Source organism: Exophiala spinifera (genome assembly GCF_000836115.1).
Source record: "Exophiala spinifera strain CBS 89968 unplaced genomic scaffold supercont1.5, whole genome shotgun sequence".
Classification (NCBI taxonomy): domain Eukaryota; kingdom Fungi; phylum Ascomycota; class Eurotiomycetes; order Chaetothyriales; family Herpotrichiellaceae; genus Exophiala; species Exophiala spinifera.
In genome coordinates, this window is record NW_015622517.1 from 2541759 (window position 1) to 2561783 (window position 20025).

The window sequence follows — 20025 nt, forward strand, 5'->3', positions numbered from 1 at the left end:
CGGAAGCCGCAAAGCGAGGGAGATCGACAGAATCAAAATGAAATGGCGGTGTCACAGGCGATGAACACACGTGTAGGTATGACAAACTTACTCGATTGAATTCTAGCCCTTTTCTTGCGACGCCAATGACAGAGGATGCAGATGGAGACGGATGTGAAGAGACCGGAAACCTCTGAGAACCAATTTTATGTATTCCTTTTTGTCCCGAATGCAGACAATGTTGAGCAACAAGAGTGCAGGCAAGTGAGGAAAAGGTCACGGTACAAGTAGCAACTAATTCCAAGTAGACATACACGCCCCCTCCACATTGATTCGTTAAGACTGAATTTTTCGCGTCAGCTGCAAAAGACAATCCTACCAGATGGCAGCAGGAAGAAGTACTGAAGTGTCAATGGGGGGAGAGTGAGAGTCGCGGGGCATCGACTGGCCGATGTCGCTCCCCACGATTTGCTCCCCCTCAGTGGGCACTCGATCCGGGGAAAGGTCCAGACAAAAACCCACACAGCAGTTACATGTGAGCTCGACCAGAATGACATACTTTGTGTCGGCTCGGAGCCATGTAAGTCTAGCCTAGTACTCCAGAGCCTCCTCGAACAAGCCTCGCAGCTGTTCTCGTTCCTGGTTGATCTCCTCGCTCAGACTTGGTGCCAGCATCAGAACCCGTTTCTGGGGGAGAGTGCCCTCAACCAGATCATCAATGCTCTCCTTCGTGAAACCCAGGGGTTTCAATCCTCGAGGCTGATCTCCAAGCTTGATGAGGAACTCAGCGAGCGCTTCGCTGAGGATTTCTCCCGCGCTTTCCTTTTTGGCGTTGGAGATGTCCTTCCCAAAGCACTCGGCGGCTGCCAGGTGACGGTCAGGGTTGCTGGGCCCAGTAAATTTGAACACAGCTGGCGCCGTCACAGCAACACTTACACCATGGGGTATGATGGGTGTGTCGATCTGGTATCCTGAATGCTTGTAGCCGGGGTTCTGGCCGCTGATGGGATAGCTCATGCCGTGGCAGAGATGGACGCCTGCGTTGCCGAAGCCGACGCCGGCAAGGGTAGCTGCGAGCAACATCTCGCTTTGAGCCTCGTAGTCCTCTGGGTCCTTGGTGGCTCGCGGTAGGTATTTCACCGTGGATTGTAAAGCCTTCAAGGAGAAGATGTCGGAAATGGGGTTCGCACCTTGGTAAGCCGGTCGGTTAATCGGGTTTGTGGGCCTGGGAGATCTCTCGTGGTACGGGATGGCAGTCCAAGACTCGAGCGAGTGGCAGAGCACATCCAGACCTGACGAAGCATGCACGGCAGATGGCATCGTTCGGGTGTTCAGCGGGTCGCAAATGCCCAGCGTTGGCTTGAGATTTCTGTGCGCAACGCCGGTCTTCGCTCGCTTCTCTACCAGGTCGAAGATGGCGGTGCCCGTGGTCTCTGAGCCTGTACCGGCTGTGGTGGGCACAGCAACAAGAGGCTTGAGCTTCTTCGTAATAGGCAGGCCCTTTCCTAGCGGAGCATTGACAAAGTCCAAGAAGTCTGCTTCAGGATAGCAAGTATACAGGTTCATCAGCTTGGCCGTATCAATGACCGAGCCACCTCCCACAGCCAGGAACGCATCTGGTTGGTATGGTTTGGCAAAGGCGATTGCGTCCTTTACAGAGCTGTCTTTGGGTTCCACACGGCACTTGTCGTACACGGTGAACTCGATTCCCTCCGCGTTGAGTCCCTCAATCACCTGCTTCATTGCATTCAACTTGGACACGTTCGCATCCGTCACCACGCACACCCGCTTGGCCCCCAGGTTTTTCATGTCCATGCCCACCTCTTTTGTACAGCCTGGCCCAAAGCGAATTGACGATGCCGCCATCTCGAAGGCATATTCCTTTGTCCGCGAATAGTCGATCGGGGTGGCCAATCGTCTCTTGGCTTCACCGAATACTGATGGAGCATGGTGAAAGTTGGGATTCGAATGGCAGGGACAGTTTGGAGGGTGACCGTACTGAATGGCTCGCAGCAGAGAGGTCGACCTCTGCGCAGCTGACCTTGCAACTCGGATTGCTGGTGAAAAGGACATTATCGAGGATGCAAGGAAGGACAACACGCGGACTCAGGTATACGGGCAGAGAGGAGATTCGAGACTTTCATCCACAGAGTTGCGGCCCTTTTAGCTTCTTCACAACGAGAATTGACACCTGAAGCAGGAAACCTATATTATATAAGGAAACGGTCAAGACACGAGCAGCAAGGAAATAGACAGAAATGGTGAATTAGACCGAGAGAGTACTGGAGCAAGCGGAGAAAGACCGAGGTTTGCGATTGTGGGGGAAGTGGGAGCTTTCCCGGGACGCTGGTTGGGTATCACCGGCGTCTTGAAAGATTCTGGACGCCCTTGATGCTATGTTCAAGGGCTTCTCATCGGGTCTGTACCGCGTGCTTTGCGTGCCGGGAGTCGATGAAGGAGAAGTGCGACACGGGTAGTAACCGAAACGCAGGAAATGAACGGTGCAGGCACTGAAGGGAAGGGGAAGAAGTCCGACCAGCATCGGGAGGTTTTGTCTGACAAGCGCGTCTTTTCCTCTGGAAGAGAGGAAAATGATAATTCTGGAGCTTCTCATGAATCTGTCAGACACTCGTGACGGTCTTAGCGTCATTTTTGCCCCCTCTCCTTCCCGTTGCAGACTAGCGTGGATAGTGAGGCATCGTTGCCCTTCCATCTCTCCCTATTGCAAAAGCTGCTATACGAACATTAAGCCCCACGTCGTTGCTTGATTTCATCACCACCAAAACGGCGGAGGATCCAATCATGGAGGGATCAAGACACGATGAACAGTTCAGGTTAACTTCATACGGACATACTCCCCCTGTGAACACATAACTCCATTCGTGACATTTTGTCCATGATGCAAAGATTTTGTCCTTGACAAAATCACGCACTCTCTCTGAAGCCCATGGTCTCTCGCGTCACAGCTCGATTAAAACAGTTGGCCAACTACCTCCCAGTACCTGCATCTCAAACAGAGTTATCTCTATCCACGAGAACAAGGTCACACGCCACAATGGTCGACCAGTCGAAATGGAAGTTCAATCATACCATGCTGCGGGTGAAAGATCCCCAAAAGTCGCTCGACTACTACAAACTACTGGGCCTGAGTCTGGTCAACAAGCTCGAATTCCCAGATAACAAGTTTGACCTGTACTTCTTGGGTGAGTCGCATCGAGCTCACACAGGACGAAGGTTCCATTTACTGAACTACATCACAGCCTACGACGGCCCTCATTCTGCTTCTCCCGGCAACCACTGGACTGACCGTGAAGGTGTCCTCGAACTCACCCACAACTACGGCACTGAGAAGGACGAAAACTTTACGATCAACAACGGCAATAAAGACCCCCACAAGGGCTTTGGGCACATTTGTGTGAGCGTGGACAACATCCAAGCCGCCTGTCAGCGGATCGAGGATGCGGGCTACAAGTTCCAAAAGAAACTTACGGATGGGCGCATGCGACACATCGCGTTTGCCCTTGATCCTGACGGATACTGGGTCGAGATAATCGGGCAAAAGAACGTGGATGAGACCAAGGATCTCACCACTACCGACACATCAGCATACCGATTTAACCATAGCATGATTCGGGTCAAGGATCCTGAGAAGAGTCTCAAGTTCTATCAAGACGTCATGGGTATGACGCTACTTCGTACTTCGGAGCAGAAGGAGGCAAAGTTCAACCTGTACTTTCTTGGGTACCCGGGCGACTTTGCCGTTCCCAAGCCAGAAGATACCCCGAATGGAGTCAATCCTCTAGCTAATAAGGAAGGTCTGCTGGAGTTGACCTGGAACTACGGCACCGAGACACAAGAAGGCAAAGTCTACCACAACGGTAACGATGAGCCTCAAGGATTTGGACATATCTGCATTAGTGTCGACGACCTCGACAAGGCGTGCCAGTTCATGGAAGGTAAACAAGTCAACTGGAAGAAGCGGTTGACTGATGGCAGAATGAAGAACGTGGCTTTTGTGTTGGATCCGGATGACTACTGGATTGAGATCATCCAGAATGAAAAACTGAAGAAAACTACCGACTGGTAGTTTGAGATCTGGTAGGAGATGATATAGTACTCTGCTTCCAGCGAGATTGAACAACGCAATATGGACTTGAGAAGGAATCGTTATTCGAATGCACATCACGCTTCTCAGACGCTACGGCTGCATTGATTGAAATCGGATTCACCACCTCTTTTGCTTCATCTCACCCTCTTCTATCTGTGTAGGTACGTAGTACACCCTTTGAAACGCTGAGAACTGCTGGCAATACCATAACGGTCTAGTCCCTTCTTTATGTCATTCGTCATCAAGTTGCATGTACTTTGACACATCCGCATCTTGCTCGTCCTGACAATAACATCGCTTGTATGACTTGGCCAATACCGATAGGAGCCTCTAAGCCAGAAGATGTAATACTCGCTCCCAACATGACGGAATAGTCGAGAGCAAATCTATCCGGCTTCTACCAGGTCCATCACCATTTCATTTTCGCTGGAATCTACACGCCCCTAATCGAAATTTTGGACAGGATAAATGTTCGACTTGTGAAACTACTGCCACCGCCGGGAACTGAAGATCTACGATGCCTAATAATCATCACGACGTTTTGTTGAGTGGTGTCACTACCGTGCCTTGTACTCGGCGCGTCAGAACAGACAGCCATGGCAAAACACTCAGTCAAACGTGATCTTCCTCCCGGCAAACGTCGGCTGACTCTCGCCTTGTGCTTTTCTCTTCTTCGCGGCTTCCCACGAAGGATGGAGAGAGCCCTGGTCATCTCGTTTCTTGGGTTGTAGAGGCGCTGCTCTGGACCCTCTTGCGTCTTGGTCCCTCTGGTCTCGTCTGCCGTCCCCTTTGCCGCCACCATCGCCAACACCACGACCGCTGCCGTTACGGAACCGATCTCTGCCATGCTGTTTACCGGTCACTGCGCCCCTCTGCGCGTCCCACCCTGCGTTTCTGGAGTCTTGACCTCGTTGTTTGTCCTTCTGTTTCGCGAGATGCTTGGCGTTCTTGCCGAACTTCTTCTCTGCGATCTTTTGCCGCGCTCGTTGACCGCGTCGATTGTTGCGTGTTTTGGCGGACGGTGGGCCGTCGCTGTAGTCTCGATCGTTGTCGCCGTCGTCACCGGACTCTGAACCGGAATAGTATCCTCCTAGACTGAGTGACGGGAGGAATGAGGTTGACGTTGACGTCGGTGCCACTGATGCCGCTTTTTGGACACGCTTTGTGTTCTTTGATCGACTCGACAGTTGCGGTTCGGGACTGAGGGAAACTGCAATGTCGTCTCTTGATGACCGTCCACGGGTGGTACCGTCGGTGTGGCGTGTCGATAGGTCCAGATCGTCTCTATCGTCGTCACCATCTTCCTCGTCGTCATCACTAGAAGAAGCCAAGCGATCTTGATGTTCAGATAGTAAGCGATCCATTTCAACATCGGATATGTAATCAGGTCTTTCTGGCTCGTCATCGTCGTCATCACTGTGGACATCGCCTGACTTTCCGTCTGAAAATCCATTGAAAGACCCGTCAGACTCGTCTCGAACCTCGTCGACCTCATCTCCAGAAAATACCAAGCTTCGTTCATTTTCGCTTAAGCCAGATCCGGATCCGGATCCAGGCTCAGGCTCAGCTCCAACGTTGCTTTTCTTACCAGTCCGGCGTCGCTGATCGTTGGCCCCATCCTCGGCCTTTCCTCCTCCTGGCGCCGATACACCAAGCACATCGAACAGACCGTTCAAAAGACCCGGCAAAACCTGCTTCACGGGTGCCGAGTTGAACAGGCGTCCCAGCACGTTCCCCTCGGCCGTGGATTTGGGCTGCTCGAGGTGCGGATCCGGTCCGTAAAGAGATACGACTGCCGGGTGGGATTTCGTCCTCGTCGACCTGACGAGCTGTTTGACGAGGTACTGTTTCGCTGTGCGCTCGAGGTCGAGCTGCTTGAGGACAATCACCTCCTCGCGCAGCCGGAGTAACTGGTGAGGATTGTCGGTTGCGGATTTCTGCCGACGGCCGAGTTTCTGTCTCTCGAACCCGCGCGCCAACTTCAGTGTGCTGTGCAGCGATTTGATTCCGCGGCTAAGACTGCTTTTGAGCCGTGAGATTTGGTTGGAGAGGGCCGGGTCTGCATCTGGAACTTGGACCTTGTCATCGTGATCTTGGTCTTCATCGGCTTCACGTTTTCGTTTACCCATGGCTTCACCAATGATATACAAGCTATATCGGCATTAAGCCTGCACTAAAAATGTCCAAGACCAGCCTTTTTGGGTTTACAACATTGTCATTGAAGCTGGATCGTCCGTCACGTTGGAGAAAAAAAGTTCTTTGGAGTGAGAACGTATGGATACGGCGCGGAGAAAATAGGCTAGGCTAACTCCGTACCTTGAGTTTGATTTGCTACGCTTCCTAACAACGAGCTAGGCCTAAACAGGAATAGTTCAGCCTCACGATTTCAGGAAAACATATTGTACATACAGCAATAAGCGTTGTAGCTACAACAGGTCGTTGGCCTGAGACAATCATTTTCGGTTCCATAGGGGAATTGTATGTATGTAGACTGTGATACTAGTGGGCTCTCAGAAGGAGCTTTGATTGCGGTCCGTTTCTGTATCAAAGGCGCGCCAAGTGGTTAATGACGATAACACAAAGAAGCAGTTAACCTTTCCAACGGAGTTGAACACTGAGCATTCCCAGAAGCTTGTAGAAAACCATGACAGGATCGCAGAATATCTGGTTTCATCGCCACTCCTCATGTTCTCGAATGGTTGTTACAGCCAGGTTAGCGCACAGGCGTAGTTTCGTGCATATCAGACCTGTCAAAGAGTTCAAAATGCCGCGACACAAACCAACAGGAGCGGCTTGTACCTTGCTGCTCCTTGAGGTCTCACATTTGATCCAGGATTGCCTTAGTAGACGTCGGAAATGAACAAGTGTGCTTCAAAAGAGTACAGCTTATGTAAGATTGAACAACGCTAGTGCAAGTGTGGAATAGCGTGTTATCGGGCAGAAATGTCCCGCAGCCGGTGAAGCGCACTTCGCAAGGTGTGCTCCGTACAAGGTACATCCGAATGTACTTTTTGTACTCGTACCCGCGACGCCCGAAGGCAGAAGAATAGGGCCCACAAGAGGCTTCGCAATATCATTCGACTGGCTCTAGCGATCATTGTGTGACCAAAGGGAAACGCTGCGGCGCGTAATTGGCCGTGTAGTCTTGATTGCTGAGGCTGAAGGCCACTAAGCTGCGGCTGAGCTTTGACGTTCCTTTTCGAACAGCTGTCTGCCTGACGCCGACGCCTAGTCATCAGCTATTTGAACTTCTCACAACCTCCATTGACTACACCATTTCTTCTCTCCTTCATAGTCTCACAAGGCTACCCACATTGGACCGGACACAACATACACAGCGAAGTCTGAAGCCATCAACCTGCATATATTTAGCTACCTATACCTACCCCTGAAACCCGAGAATGGCATTTACCACGTCACAACTTTTGCTGATTTCCCTATCCATCGCTGGATTTTGGACTCTTTGGGTGTTTCCATACCAAAATGGCCTTCTCCAGATCTTGGGGAGACAAAGCCAACCTGGCGCAGTCATTCCAGGCCCGACCATAGCACCGATGAAACAGACTTACACCGGGATTGGACCGGTCGATAAGCAGTTGACGACTCTGGTCAGCTTCTTCTATACAGCGATTGATGGAAACCGTGCAGACGTGTCACTCTCATTCCTCGACCTGGGAGGCCAAGTCCTTGCCTCTTGGGTTCTCATCATGATCGAAGGCCTCCGAGTGGGCAACCGGGGCAAATTCTTGCTCACAGCGTAAGTTCCCGCTGTGAATCAGGCAACCGCACCACCCTGGCACCAGTTCACTGATGTGAGATACAGCACGACGTTATTTGGAGTCGGCGTCGCAATCGTCGGGTATGCATGCGTAGCGCCCTTGTGGTTTGCGCTCCACCTGTGGCTGTCGCCAACTGCCACCAATCCGAAGGACTACCAACTCATCGTCGATGTCCCGGTCAAGCTAGCCATCGTGCCGATCAGCATTCTCGTGGGCTTCGGGCTTCCTTCACTGCTCATGTGCCTGCCAGCACCTAGTGTTGTTTCCTTCGAGACCAAGCAGACCTGGACGGCTATCCAGCAGGGTTGGTCTATCTGGATAGGCATCACACAGTTCATCTTGACGACAGCGGCAATAATTCTCGACCAACGCGCGTCGATCCTTACCGAGGCTGACAAGAGGGCGAAGACAATCAAGTACTTGCGTCGAGCTTACGCCTTCGCAATTCTATCGTCTGCGAGCTCACACCTCGGAGCGTGGACTTTGTCACTCCTTGCCTACGCCTTTCCTGTCCTGTTCAGCGCAGAGTATCTCCCACAACTGCAGCCGGCTCATATATTCGTGCCGGTTTGGCCGTTCGGTCCGCACAAGGTTACCGTCCTGGCGGATGGTGCACTCTGGTTCTTGCAATGGGATATTGTCGTTGGAGTCACGTCTGCCTTGCTCTGGGGTCTCACGCTGCGTGCATCGGCGAAGCAGGGAAAGACAACAGCCTTTCAATTTTTCGTCGAAGCTGTCAAGATTGGAGTCTTGGCTGCGGTGCTAGGTCCATGTGGTGCTGCAGCAGTGGCTCTGTGGGCTCGTGATGAGATTGTTTTTGGCAAGTCAAATGCGAAGAACGACAAGAAGCGTTCTTGAGCAGTGCCTCACCGGAAACACAGAAGCTGGAAAAGAATGTTGCACAATTTGATGGCGGTGTATTTACTGGGAAGCCCTGAACTAGCGTGCCGGATTGCGTGGTACATAGAGTCTGTAGCTGGAATTTGATCTCGTCGCTTAAGGCAACCTCGTCTTATGTCCTTTATATGTTGAATTCTTAACGTTCACAGGTAAAGCCGGAAGCTCGAGTTCTTCGTACACAGTTTTACGAAGGTGTGACATTCAGGAACGCCCGGAGAGTCCACAATTTGGGGGGTCGGCGAGGGGCTAGGATCAGCCCTTGAGCAAGCGGTTTACTATTAGTTTGTAAATACTCGCAATGGCCCCGCACCCCAAGGTGATGTACGATATCCCGTCTTTAAAAAGCAAGCAAATCAACCCCGATCGTCGTTGATAGCTATAACGCACCAAGTTGCATCCAGGAATCGACGCGAGAATAAACACCATGGCATTATTGGGACACGGGGACAATAATGAGCAGAGTATCCTCGGGAGTACCGAAGCTCTTGTCGTGTCCCAACTGGGCGGGCCGTTCGAGCTAAAGGAGCTTCAACTGAAGGAAATGCGCAGCGACGAGATTGTGGTCAAGATGGTAGCCACCGGCATTTGCCATACCGATTTGGCAACAGCGCATGTGGGTAGATGATATGCCTAGGTCTTGATTCATTTCGCTCACCGCCTTGCAGGGTTTCAAAGGGCCAGGTCTACCCGCAGTCTTGGGTCATGAAGGGTCTGGTATTGTTGAGAAAGTCGGGGCAGATGTCAAGCATGTCGGTGTTGGAGATCATGTGTTACTAACGTATAATGCCTGCCTGGAGTGCACACCTTGCCGACGAGGCAAATACTCGTACTGCAAGCACGCGGAAAGATTAAACTTTGGTGGCTCACGATTGGATGGCACGAGGACGTTCTCATACAATGATGAAGATATCAACTCGGCCTATTTCGGCCAGTCTTCCTTTGCGAAGAGGGCCATTGTGCGTGGGGTTTGCGCGGTCAAAGTCGATAAGACGCTGCCGTTGGATATCCTATGCTGCATTGGGTGTGGAATACAAACGGGCGCGGGCACTGTTTTAAACGTCCTCAAACCCCATGTCGGATCCTCGATTGCTGTGTTTGGTGTTGGTGGTGTAGGACTGGCGGCCGTCGTAAGTGATGTACAAGATTTGTGCAATCAGACTACCATGTTATCCCCAGCCCTGCAAGACCTGGCCTAGTCAGCCTCAGTGCAGCTTGTTTCCCTGTCTTGAACGCCACTGATGTTGATGCTACGTTCGATACTCCTTGGTTTTCCGCACGGGTTGAAAAAGACGCTGATGTGTTTGTAGATGGCCGCGAAGAACTTCACTCCCGCCACAAAGATCATCGCCGTCGATATCGTGGATTCGAGACTGGAAATGGCTCGAGATTTGGGTGCAACACATGTCCTGAACTCCAAGGGACGTGATATTGTCGAGCTTATCCATTCCGTGACAGATGGTGACGGCGTCGACTATGCTTTGGACGGGACTGGCAAACTTGCGGTGGTTCAAGCAATGATAGCATCGACAGCAAACAGTGGGATCGCTGCCACAGTCGGCGGTGTGCCTGCTGGACAGCACGTCCAAATTGAGCCATCGACTTGGCTCCAGCGGAATGTCAGTTACATTGGATCTTGTCAAGGTTCATCGGTGCCTCAACAGGTATGTCCAGAGGGCGAGATACGCGTGCAGAAGGATGCGGAAATAATGTGTACTGACTGACCCTGGATCAAATTGCAGTTCATTCCAGCGTTGGCGGAATTCTGGAGGCAGGGTAGATTCCCTATCGATCGACTTACCAGGTCCTACCCATACAAGGAGGTGAACCAGGCCATTGATGATATGCACCATGGTCGAACAATCAAACCCATCTTGATCTGGGCCGATTGAGGTCGGGTCATAACTGAGGATCCGAGAATGAGAGCAAATACTACTGCCCATTTTCCTGACAGAGGGCACCGAAAACACACAGTGAGATCGTTAGGAGAATAGGAGATTGAAGGCTGGAGGACGTCTGGCCTATCTGGTATCGGACGCGGCATTGCTGGCTCACCAAAATGCTCTCATTTCTCACAAAAGAGAAGATCAGGCTTCTGCATCTGGTCAAGTCCACGTCATCTCCTCCGTAGAAGGAAGAGACATCCAACATTTGGTACCAGGATAAGGAGAAACTCAGTTTGAGTCTTTATCATTGTGCGTACGTTAGGTACTCGTAGGTGGATGACGACTAAAAGTCCCTTGATGCTGCAATGGCGTTTTATGCTCACTACCTTATGCTGAATGTTGCACTGGCCAGTCACTGATGCTCTCGTCATCGGCTGGCCTACTAAGCTGGCTGACTGACATGGCAGTAACTAAGTTAACTTAGGGCTCACTAGGCTCACCAAGCCTCTACCGGTACCTTAAGTTACTTCCCCGAGCGCCTATTGTATCAGCAATAGGCTGTCGAACCTCCCTAAGTGGCCCCCAAAGTTATCATCATTGTCTCAAAAAAGTTAACTCTGTGAAGGGGATCCCACCCGGTTCGCGTATCTATTCCCCTTGCAGTTTCCCCTGGATGAGGTTGCTCTCCTACCACTCCATTATTCTCGCATTTGTTTCGCCGAAACTCTCCAGCAGATTGCCTCTACGCGTACAGTCGAGGTGCACGTCATGGCCCGCCGTCGACTGGTCAAGCATCAACTAAATACAAGCCTTTTTGCTTGTCTTCTTAACCTTGTCTCCAGCCGTCGGATGTGCCTTTGTTTGTCGCACCAACCCTCGCGTCCACCATGTATGTTGCAGGAGCGTTGGCCGGATTGACCTTCGTTACCTCTTGTCTAGCTTCCCCTGGTTATCTTAAGCTCGATTTCCAGAAACGGCGGCAACACGAAGCATGGCTGGCTCAGAGAGCAGTGGATGGCACTGTGGATGCCATTTTAACCCAAGCCACCACCAAACTTGAATACTTGGTCAACATCACGGTGGGCACGCCTCCACAGAGTCTTGCTGTAACATTGGACACTGGTTCATCGGACCTTTGGGTTCCGGCATCCTCAAGTACTCTGTGCAAGAAGGGAAAATGCGATGAGGGCAGCTTCACACGGACACGATCAAGCACGTACAAGCTTGTCCAACAGGATGGCTTTAATATCGTAAGAGGATTGTCCGCCGGAACAAATACACAAGTCGAGACTGACGTTCTGGGAGACCTATGCCGGACCCGGCGACTCCGATGCAGGCGATTGGGCAATGGATACAGTAACAGTTGGAGGATCGCCCTCTATCAAAAACCAACAGTTTGGACTGGCTACATCCCTTGTTGATTCGCATGGAGTGATGGGCATCGGCTACGATACCAATGAAGCGTACAATCCAGAAAACGTGTACCCAACAGTCCTGGACAATTTGAAGTCGAACGGCATCATCGATCGGAAAGCTTACAGCCTGTATCTAAACGACCTTCAAGCAAATACCGGTGCTATCATATTCGGCGGAATCGACACTTCCAAGTATACAGGCGACCTGATCGCTTTGCCCTTCCAGGTGAGAACGTATTGGGTTTTCTGTTTGGTCGATATTAACTTTGACATACTTTCAGCAAGGCCCAACTGGTGGTGTGACAGAGTTCTATGTGACACTGACTGGGGTCTCTTTCACCGACCATGCTGGCTCTACAACGCAGTTGACACCACAAGGTTACGCTCAGGCAGTCTTACTCGACTCGGGCACTAGCGCAACTCTCCTCACTGACGAGGTGTTCTCGGCTATAGTTAATGGGTTTGGGGCTGTTGGTATTGGGGACGATGATTACGTCGTTCCGTGTAGCTATGCAACTGCAGATGGCAGTATCAACTACTATTTCGGCGGCGAGGGTGGCATCAATATCAGCGTCCCTATCTCACAACTTGTTGGGGGCCTGGACATTCCACCACAGGATTTCGGCGACAAGTCCGGTGGTTGTGACTTTGGCTTTGGTCCTCCAATTGACGGAGTTTCGATTCTTGGGGACACCTTCCTCAGGAGTGCCTACGCTGTTTTTGACCTTGATAACAATCTTGCGGCTTTGGCTCAAGCGGTTGAGAACAAGACCGACGTCTCCAGTATCGCAGCCATACCGTCAGGGACAAGCATTCCGGGAGCTTCAGTGACGGCCACTGCCACCGGTACTCAGCTTTCAGGGGCCGCGACGACTGCATTACCAGCCGTACCTACGGCAAGTGCACAGGGTTCCACGATTTTAGCAGGCACGCCGACATTCAATCTTGGCGTGAGTGTGACCCGAGGAAGCTCGGCTGCGACATCGTCGTCCTCTGGATCAGCGAACGCCGCCACGCCGGGAGTGGTGTTACTCGGGTTAGGGTTGGCTGCTGGTATTTTGGGGATCTGACGATGAGTCTCGGACGTCAACACGTCGCCTCATTGCAACTTGCAGGAGATGAGGAACGTGAGACATCGCAAGGGGATGGTCAAGGATCGCCCAAAGGCGGTTCCCTGCGCACTACCAAAGACGATCGTGCTGTACATGTACGAGCTTAAAAGGACCCACGAGGTCCTTGGTTCACCCGCATTCCGCCTTCCCTGCAAATTGCGGTGTACCGAGCGCGTCGACCTTTACGCGGTCCTCTGGTCGATGCAGACACATATACACTGTACATAGACGTCTGTTTCCCTTTCGTTTCCACACTTTACGCGCACTGTTCATGTCAGAGTTGTTGTTGACACCCTTGCGCGGAAAATGGCTCTGTCATCGCCCGCGGCTCGTCGCAGCACGAGGCAGTCTGATTGGCCGGCAAGAGGCTGCCTCGACCTGCTACTGTCCCGCACATTTATCGCACACGCAGCGTGCGTCGCGACATCACTATGCGCATCACCCCTCCATCTCCTCCCAAGTTCCTCGACTCATTTCCTTCTCATCGCCCAAACAACTACGTCGACGTCTAATACGCGCATCTATCCTCCATACCACCCAGACTCACCGCTGTGCCATCCCCAGAGTCCGCTCGAAAATCCGAAGATGAGCGCTTGACTCAACGCTATCCGATAGTAACCAACACCCCTCCCCTCTGTCCGTCGAACGCGCCTTTAAACAAGCCGTGATCCAGTCGAGGTCACAGCGAGGTGCAGTCACCGGCGTCGGAGGCAGGTACAATCCTTGATACCACATGAGCCCAAATCTCTGGCGCTATCTTCTCGAAGACGATGTCGATTCATTTCGACAGTACCTGGCGAACGCCACCGTCGCCGCCACTGTGCCAAAAGCTTTTGCAGCTGGACAAGGAGGGTATTCCACATTGAAAGCTGGCAGTCCAGGTAGTCTCGCCATTTCGCCCAAGACACCTCTCAAAGCGCGAAAGAGTTCCGGATACGCTCCCTCAAGCGCAGGTGCCGGCAAGGTCGGTGGTGTCATTGTTACGCGGGCGGAACTGAACTCGAAAGACAACTTCGGTAGGACGTTGCTGCATCATGCTGCATCTATACAGTCCCAACATTCATTGCCGTTTGTAAAGGCACTGCTGGAGTTGCCACTCATCGATCTCTACGCACAAGACACGGAATCGGGATGGACTGCATTGCACCGGGCCTTGTACTTTGGCAACATTTCTGTAGCCCAGGCCCTGATGGCTCGCGATATTCAGGATGCGACTGACTACACCACCAATACCGCACGTACTCATGCCGGCGGTCTGGTCAAGATCAAAGACCACGAGGGCAACAGTCCCTTCGAAGTCTTTGGCCTAACCATTGCTCCTCGTCGGCTTCAAGAAGAATCCTCAACCCTGCCAGCCGGGATTGATGACAATGAAAGTGTCATCAGCATGGACTACAATGACGCTCAAGATCATGAGCGACACAGACCTCATGTGCATCCTCAGGTCAGTCTGGATGGAGATGAAGTCTACGCCTTTGGTAGCAACAAGAATCTTTCGTTAGGCGTCGGAGACGGCGACGATCGACAGTTCCCTGAGCGACTACATTTCTCAAGGCCTGATCACTTACTTCGCCGCTTGCTTGACGATCACCAAGCGACAAGGCAAGGATCCGTTGCTGATGACGACCTGACAAGTAGCATAGGGCACCTTCGTTCCCAAGAAGGTCTCCCTGCTATAGTTCGTTACAAGCCTATCACCATTCAGAATGTGGTCATGTCTAAACTACACACTGCAGTTCTGACCACTGACCCGATCTCCAACCTCTACATGTGCGGATTCGGGGCAGGGGGTCGTTTGGGTACAGGGGACGAGAACACCTCGTTCACCTACAAGTGCATCCAGGCTGGGGGTCTGTCCAAGAGACATGTCTCCGCAGTAGCTCTTGGCCAGGACCACACTGTGGCTGTTTGCTCCCAAGGCGAAGTCTATACCTGGGGCAGCAACCGACATGGTCAACTAGGTTATTCTCTTCCAGAAGTTCCAAAAAATGAGATACCGATGCAATTAACTCCGCGCCAAGTATACGGTTATATCAAGAAAGAGCTTGTTCTTGGCGCAGCAGCCTCAGCAATACATTCGGCAGTTTTCACGTCGACTGCGCTGTACACATTTGGCAAAAATGAAGGTCAACTGGGTTTGATGGATGCGGATGCACGATCACTGGACCTGCAAGACCTCCCTCGCCGCGTTGGCGTCTCCATTTTGCAATCTCCGATACAATCTGTCAGCGCAATCGATCGCGCGACAATTGTCTTGCTGGCTACGCACGATGTAATTGTCTTCACACATTATGGCTGGACCAAAGTACTTTTCCCTCTTGAGACGTTCAGTAACTATTATCTTCAAGAAAATACTGCCACCAGGCTCAACGTGGAGACGAATTATATCAAACAGATTACTGGAGGTGGCAATACGATCTGTGCCATGTCCTCTTTTGGTGAAGTTTACTCTATTGATGTGCCAAAGGTCTCGGAGAACGTTCCGTCTAATACTTCAACAACGAATCCGACAAAGGCTCGTAACGCCCTGGCGCCACCAACACGGCTGTGGTCCATTCGGAAATCGCATATGTCGGCTATCGACGTCGCCGTTGGCCAGGATGGTTCAATAGTCTTGTGTACCGCCTCTGGTTCGGTTTGGCGAAAGGAGAAGCGAGCAAATATAAAATCGGTTCGAGAAAAACATACGGGACTTGCGAGAACAAAAGATTACAAATTTGTCCGGGTTCCCAACTTGACTCGCGCAATTGCTGTAAGGAGCAATGCTTTCGGAGCCTTTATGGCAATACGGAAAGACTGTGCGGTTACACGCGAGCAGATTGTATTGGACCCGCCATCTTTGTGGGACGATATATTTCCACTGTTGGTGTTCGCTCGGTATGGGGAATCACAAGGCGATTCCGTTCACTCGGCTTCAATCCGATCGGCGCTCATTACTCAGGCCAATGCCGAACAAGATATATTGAACATCTGCAAACGTCACGACCCGTTATTGCCTGACAGTCAATTCAACCTCTGGATAACATCCAACACGACGGATGTGCGCATTCCCACTCACGGGTTCATCCTCAAAGCACGCAGCCGAGTCTTGCGTAGTGCATTGACAGAATTTCAGGAGACTTACTACTATACTATTCCTGATGTTTTGTCAATCGAGTATGGCCCCGATGGGCAAATTCAGCTCATCTTTCACGGTGCTGACTTCTTGACGATCGCCAACCTCGTTTTGTATTTCTACACCGAGAACATCGCAGATGTGTGGCACTATACCTCCAAAGCTTTGCAATCTGCTGCCCGCTACCGATTAGTTCGACTCGAGCTGATGAAGATAGCAAGCCATCTTGAGCTCAGACACCTTGAGCGCGCAGTCAGAATTATGACCGAGCCTCCACGGACTTTGAACAACGACATGGAAGTCGCTGTGCTTGACGTTGAGTTCTTCTCTGACGCAGACGTGCTTGTTGAACTCGCAGGGGGTATAGCGCTGCCAGCACACAGCGTGCTCTTATGCTCCCGATGCCCCTTTTTTGATGGCTTGTTCAATGGACGAGCCGGGGGGATGTGGATGGCTTCCCGACGCCATGCCGCAGCAGAAGAGTCTGAAGCGGTGAGAGTTGATCTGAAGCATATGAATGAGAAGACCTTTAGCATGGTGCTTCGTCATCTCTACGCAGATACTGGTGAGGGGCTGTTCGATGATGTTGTTACGGACAGCTTGGATGAATTCATCGATATCGTTATCGACGTCATGTTTGCTGCCAATGAGCTGATGATCGATCGCCTTGCTCAAGTATGTCAACGAGTCCTTGGCAAATTTGTCAATGTGAGAAACGTCTGCTCTCTGCTGAACACCGTCTCCGAATGTACAGTCGATTCTTTTAAACACGCAGCGCTCGAGTACATCTGCCTCAACCTTGAAAGCATGCTTGAGATGAGACTTTTGGACGAGCTGGATGAAGACCTCTTGACTGAGCTTGATGATGTTGTGCAAGCGAACCAGTTGGCTTTCCTGCCCTTTGCACGCAGTGAGCGAGCCGAAGAAGAACTTCTTGAGAACTATCCCGAGCTTCTTGAGAACATTGAGCTCTGTCGGCAGCGGAGAATTGATTCGATGAGACTGAGATCGAGGCTGAGCGAAGATGAGGAACGCCATACCTCGGCTACGAAGTTTAGAGTTGGAAGCCTAGACAAGCAGACATCTTCCTACCAGAAGTCACCCCTCCCAAACCCAGCGGCTGACTCTCCTCTAAGCACTCCGAGCCCCAGTCCGGCCATTGTTCCAAACGATGTAGGAGACGATCTACCCTTCGATATGGATGATGTCACTCCAGACCTGTTACCAGCAGCGTTGCAGCAGGGAAGGCTACCGCAAGCCAGGTCACCGTCAATGCCAGCGCATGCTTCTGTAGGACACAAGTCTGAAGTAGTCGGGCCTCGACACCCTACTACTCCTCGCACTCCTCGAGACGAGTTTGCAAGGTCAAATCGAGCCCAGCAAGACCATGTCTCGCCTGTTGTCAGTCCCGGTCTGGCTATCACAGGTTTTGATACTCCAAGAACAGCCTGGAATCTGCCAACGCAAAATTCTCCCCATGGCGGTCTGAAAGATATCATGGCACAAGCCTCGGCCTCGCGTGTCTCGAACCTTATCAACGCCGTCCGTGCAGGTTCGGCGGGTCCGAGAGGCGGTGCGAAAATGTCTCAGAAAGAACGCAAACGACAACAGCAAATGCTGAAGGATGAAGGAGTAAAGACATCAAGTCTGACTGCGGCTCTGAAGGACCCCAACTCAAAGGTGGCTTCACCGTGGCAGGCAATTTCCGCGCCTTCGAAGCCTGCCCTTCCACTCGGAGCGGCCATCCCAGATCGCGATGTAGACATCGGCCGGATGACTCCTGCAAGACCCGCAATGACCATGCGACAGACAGTTGCTGGCAGTGCTTCAACTGGTCATGGCGCTGATCAGAGCGCGAAGCGCGGTTCAGGACCACCACGGCTCGCCTCGTCTCCGAAGTCCGCGGCGCCGCAGATACAGTCGATCAGACATACTCCGTTGCCTTCTCGAGCTACCTCAGCTATTGATGCTCGGACATCCATGACAGAGATCCTGGCACAGCAACAATTCGAAAAGGCCGCAGTCAAGGAGGCCGTAGCTAAGAGATCACTGCAGGAGATTCAACAAGAGCAAGAGTTTCAAGAATGGTGGGACAATGAGAGCCGGCGAGTTCAAGAAGAGGCCCAGAGCCATAGACCAGCCAGTAACCGCGGCAAAGGTGGCCGCGGACGCGGCGGACCCCGCCGCAGCAGTGAAAAGGGAAAGGCGTCGGCAGATCCAGAAGCAGGTGGTCGTGACAAGACGGTCTCAGCAAGCTCTTCGACGGTGCGAGGAGATTCTGGACGAGGACGAGGCAGTGGCAGGGGCGGTGGGCTTGGAAACAATCATCCGCGAGGGGCAAGGCATCAACCATGCAGACAAAGTACGCTGTAATCTAGGTACCTTGGACATTTTGTACATTCTATAGACTATGTATTACAGTATTATTATTGATCTGCGAAGAAATCCACTATGCTTGGGGGATGCAATGTTGCGAATCCCACCAGGCTCCTTTGGTTGCACAAAAGTGTCTTGCAAGGCAGCTAGCTGTGTGCCTCGTTGAGGTAATTACCTAGTATCAAGGGTGTCTAGTGCCTGCAGCCTATTGTATTCTTCACGGTTCCTTGATGAATCCTCCGCGGCCGATAAGTATTTTCGTCTGCCTACTGGATGGGATTTCAAGGTTTTTGAGTAGCTGTTGATGGCCTCACCGGGTTGGTCAGTCCGAGTGGGTATCAGGTCGGGCGGCTTGACGGGAGTATCCAAGGGTTCCTTTTTGCCAGAACCGGAAGCGCCTGGGGTAAAGTTCTTTGGTTAGTGCGCAACAGAAGAAGGCAAAGGTCCAGCAGGGAGACGGGAGCGAGACTGGAGCTGTGAGATGTGAGCTGAGCTGAATGCAGTGTCCTAGAACGAGCCCCCGGCTATCTGAAGGACGGAGTTGACAGAAGCGCAGAGGAGAAGTCCAAATATTCGTAGGGGACCAGATCCCTCGCCCACCTAGGCAGGATAGTCTACGGAAGCTTCTGTGTGAAGGTGTGTGTTGTCTCTGCTGTACGGTGAGCGATGAATGCGTGATCTGGTCCGCTCTGGATGGACACTCTGTACTCAACGGTGTGTTGTTTACCGGTGAGAGGCCAGGGAAGGTCCTGCTGCAATGCCACGACTGAAGGGGGAAAGCTCACCGGGAGCAGTGAGTGAGCACCGAGCAGTGGGCAGGACGGGGGAGGGAAGAGGTCGCGAAGCCCTGCGCAGTAGCCTCCGGTTAAGCTGGGAGCTCCTCCCTAGGTGTTGTTCTGCATGCTTTGGGGCAGCCTATCAGGCAGCCGTCTGGGTGCTTTGATCCCTGCGATTGCCTCGGTTTGTTCAGGGAATGTTGTGCCTGCGCCCAGGGTGCAGAAGCCCGCGCAGCCTAGTAAACCCCCTGTGTCCAGGCAGCTTAGGACCCTCCAGTCAAGCCCCCGTGTCAGGCTCGGTGACCCCGGTCATCCTTCCATACAGGACCCCAGTCATCGCCCGGTACTCCGTACAACATGTCGAAATGGACCTGGTCATGCCGCTGCTTCAGAACAACGGCTAGCTAATGCATGTCGAGCTCACCGGCTGCAAGCACCTCATCTAAACTCACACAGACCATTGACTGTTCAGTGCGGCAGCGCTCAAATCCCACTTGACCCAGTACGGGGCATCTCTCGCTGCTCTTGCGTCTGTCACTCGATTTCGATATCGTCCAGTGTCCATCACGGATGTTCAACATC

General features: G+C 52.2%; 7 protein-coding genes across 7 annotated transcripts; 5 read left to right on the forward strand and 2 right to left on the reverse strand.

Moving 5' to 3' along the window:
• Positions 1-570: 570 nt before the first annotated feature.
• On the reverse strand, positions 571-2052 carry PV08_07488 (uncharacterized protein; the record flags this gene model as incomplete). The annotated part of the gene is made up of 1 exon (XM_016381818.1): positions 571-2052. One exon carries the CDS (start codon positions 2050-2052, stop codon positions 571-573), a length of 1482 nt encoding a protein of 493 aa, XP_016234920.1.
• Positions 2053-3034: 982 nt separating this feature from the next.
• On the forward strand, positions 3035-4066 carry PV08_07489 (lactoylglutathione lyase; the record flags this gene model as incomplete). Its single annotated transcript, XM_016381819.1, has 2 exons — positions 3035-3182; positions 3240-4066. The coding sequence occupies 2 exons, from the start codon at positions 3035-3037 to the stop codon at positions 4064-4066; spliced, it is 975 nt and encodes a 324-aa protein (XP_016234921.1).
• Positions 4067-4695: 629 nt separating this feature from the next.
• PV08_07490 (uncharacterized protein) lies at positions 4696-6216 on the reverse strand (the record flags this gene model as incomplete). The annotated part of the gene is made up of 1 exon (XM_016381820.1): positions 4696-6216. One exon carries the CDS (start codon positions 6214-6216, stop codon positions 4696-4698), a length of 1521 nt encoding a protein of 506 aa, XP_016234922.1.
• Positions 6217-7488: 1272 nt separating this feature from the next.
• On the forward strand, positions 7489-8724 carry PV08_07491 (uncharacterized protein; the record flags this gene model as incomplete). The annotated part of the gene is made up of 2 exons (XM_016381821.1): positions 7489-7844; positions 7911-8724. 2 exons carry the CDS (start codon positions 7489-7491, stop codon positions 8722-8724), a joined length of 1170 nt encoding a protein of 389 aa, XP_016234923.1.
• Positions 8725-9190: 466 nt separating this feature from the next.
• PV08_07492 (uncharacterized protein) lies at positions 9191-10655 on the forward strand (the record flags this gene model as incomplete). The annotated part of the gene is made up of 4 exons (XM_016381822.1): positions 9191-9379; positions 9432-9893; positions 10074-10427; positions 10506-10655. 4 exons carry the CDS (start codon positions 9191-9193, stop codon positions 10653-10655), a joined length of 1155 nt encoding a protein of 384 aa, XP_016234924.1.
• Positions 10656-11536: 881 nt separating this feature from the next.
• Positions 11537-13134, forward strand: PV08_07493 (uncharacterized protein; the record flags this gene model as incomplete). The annotated part of the gene is made up of 3 exons (XM_016381823.1): positions 11537-11899; positions 11955-12290; positions 12346-13134. The coding sequence occupies 3 exons, from the start codon at positions 11537-11539 to the stop codon at positions 13132-13134; spliced, it is 1488 nt and encodes a 495-aa protein (XP_016234925.1).
• Positions 13135-13909: 775 nt separating this feature from the next.
• Positions 13910-18664, forward strand: PV08_07494 (uncharacterized protein; the record flags this gene model as incomplete). Its single annotated transcript, XM_016381824.1, has 1 exon — positions 13910-18664. One exon carries the CDS (start codon positions 13910-13912, stop codon positions 18662-18664), a length of 4755 nt encoding a protein of 1584 aa, XP_016234926.1.
• Between the last annotated feature and the right edge of the window lie 1361 nt (positions 18665-20025).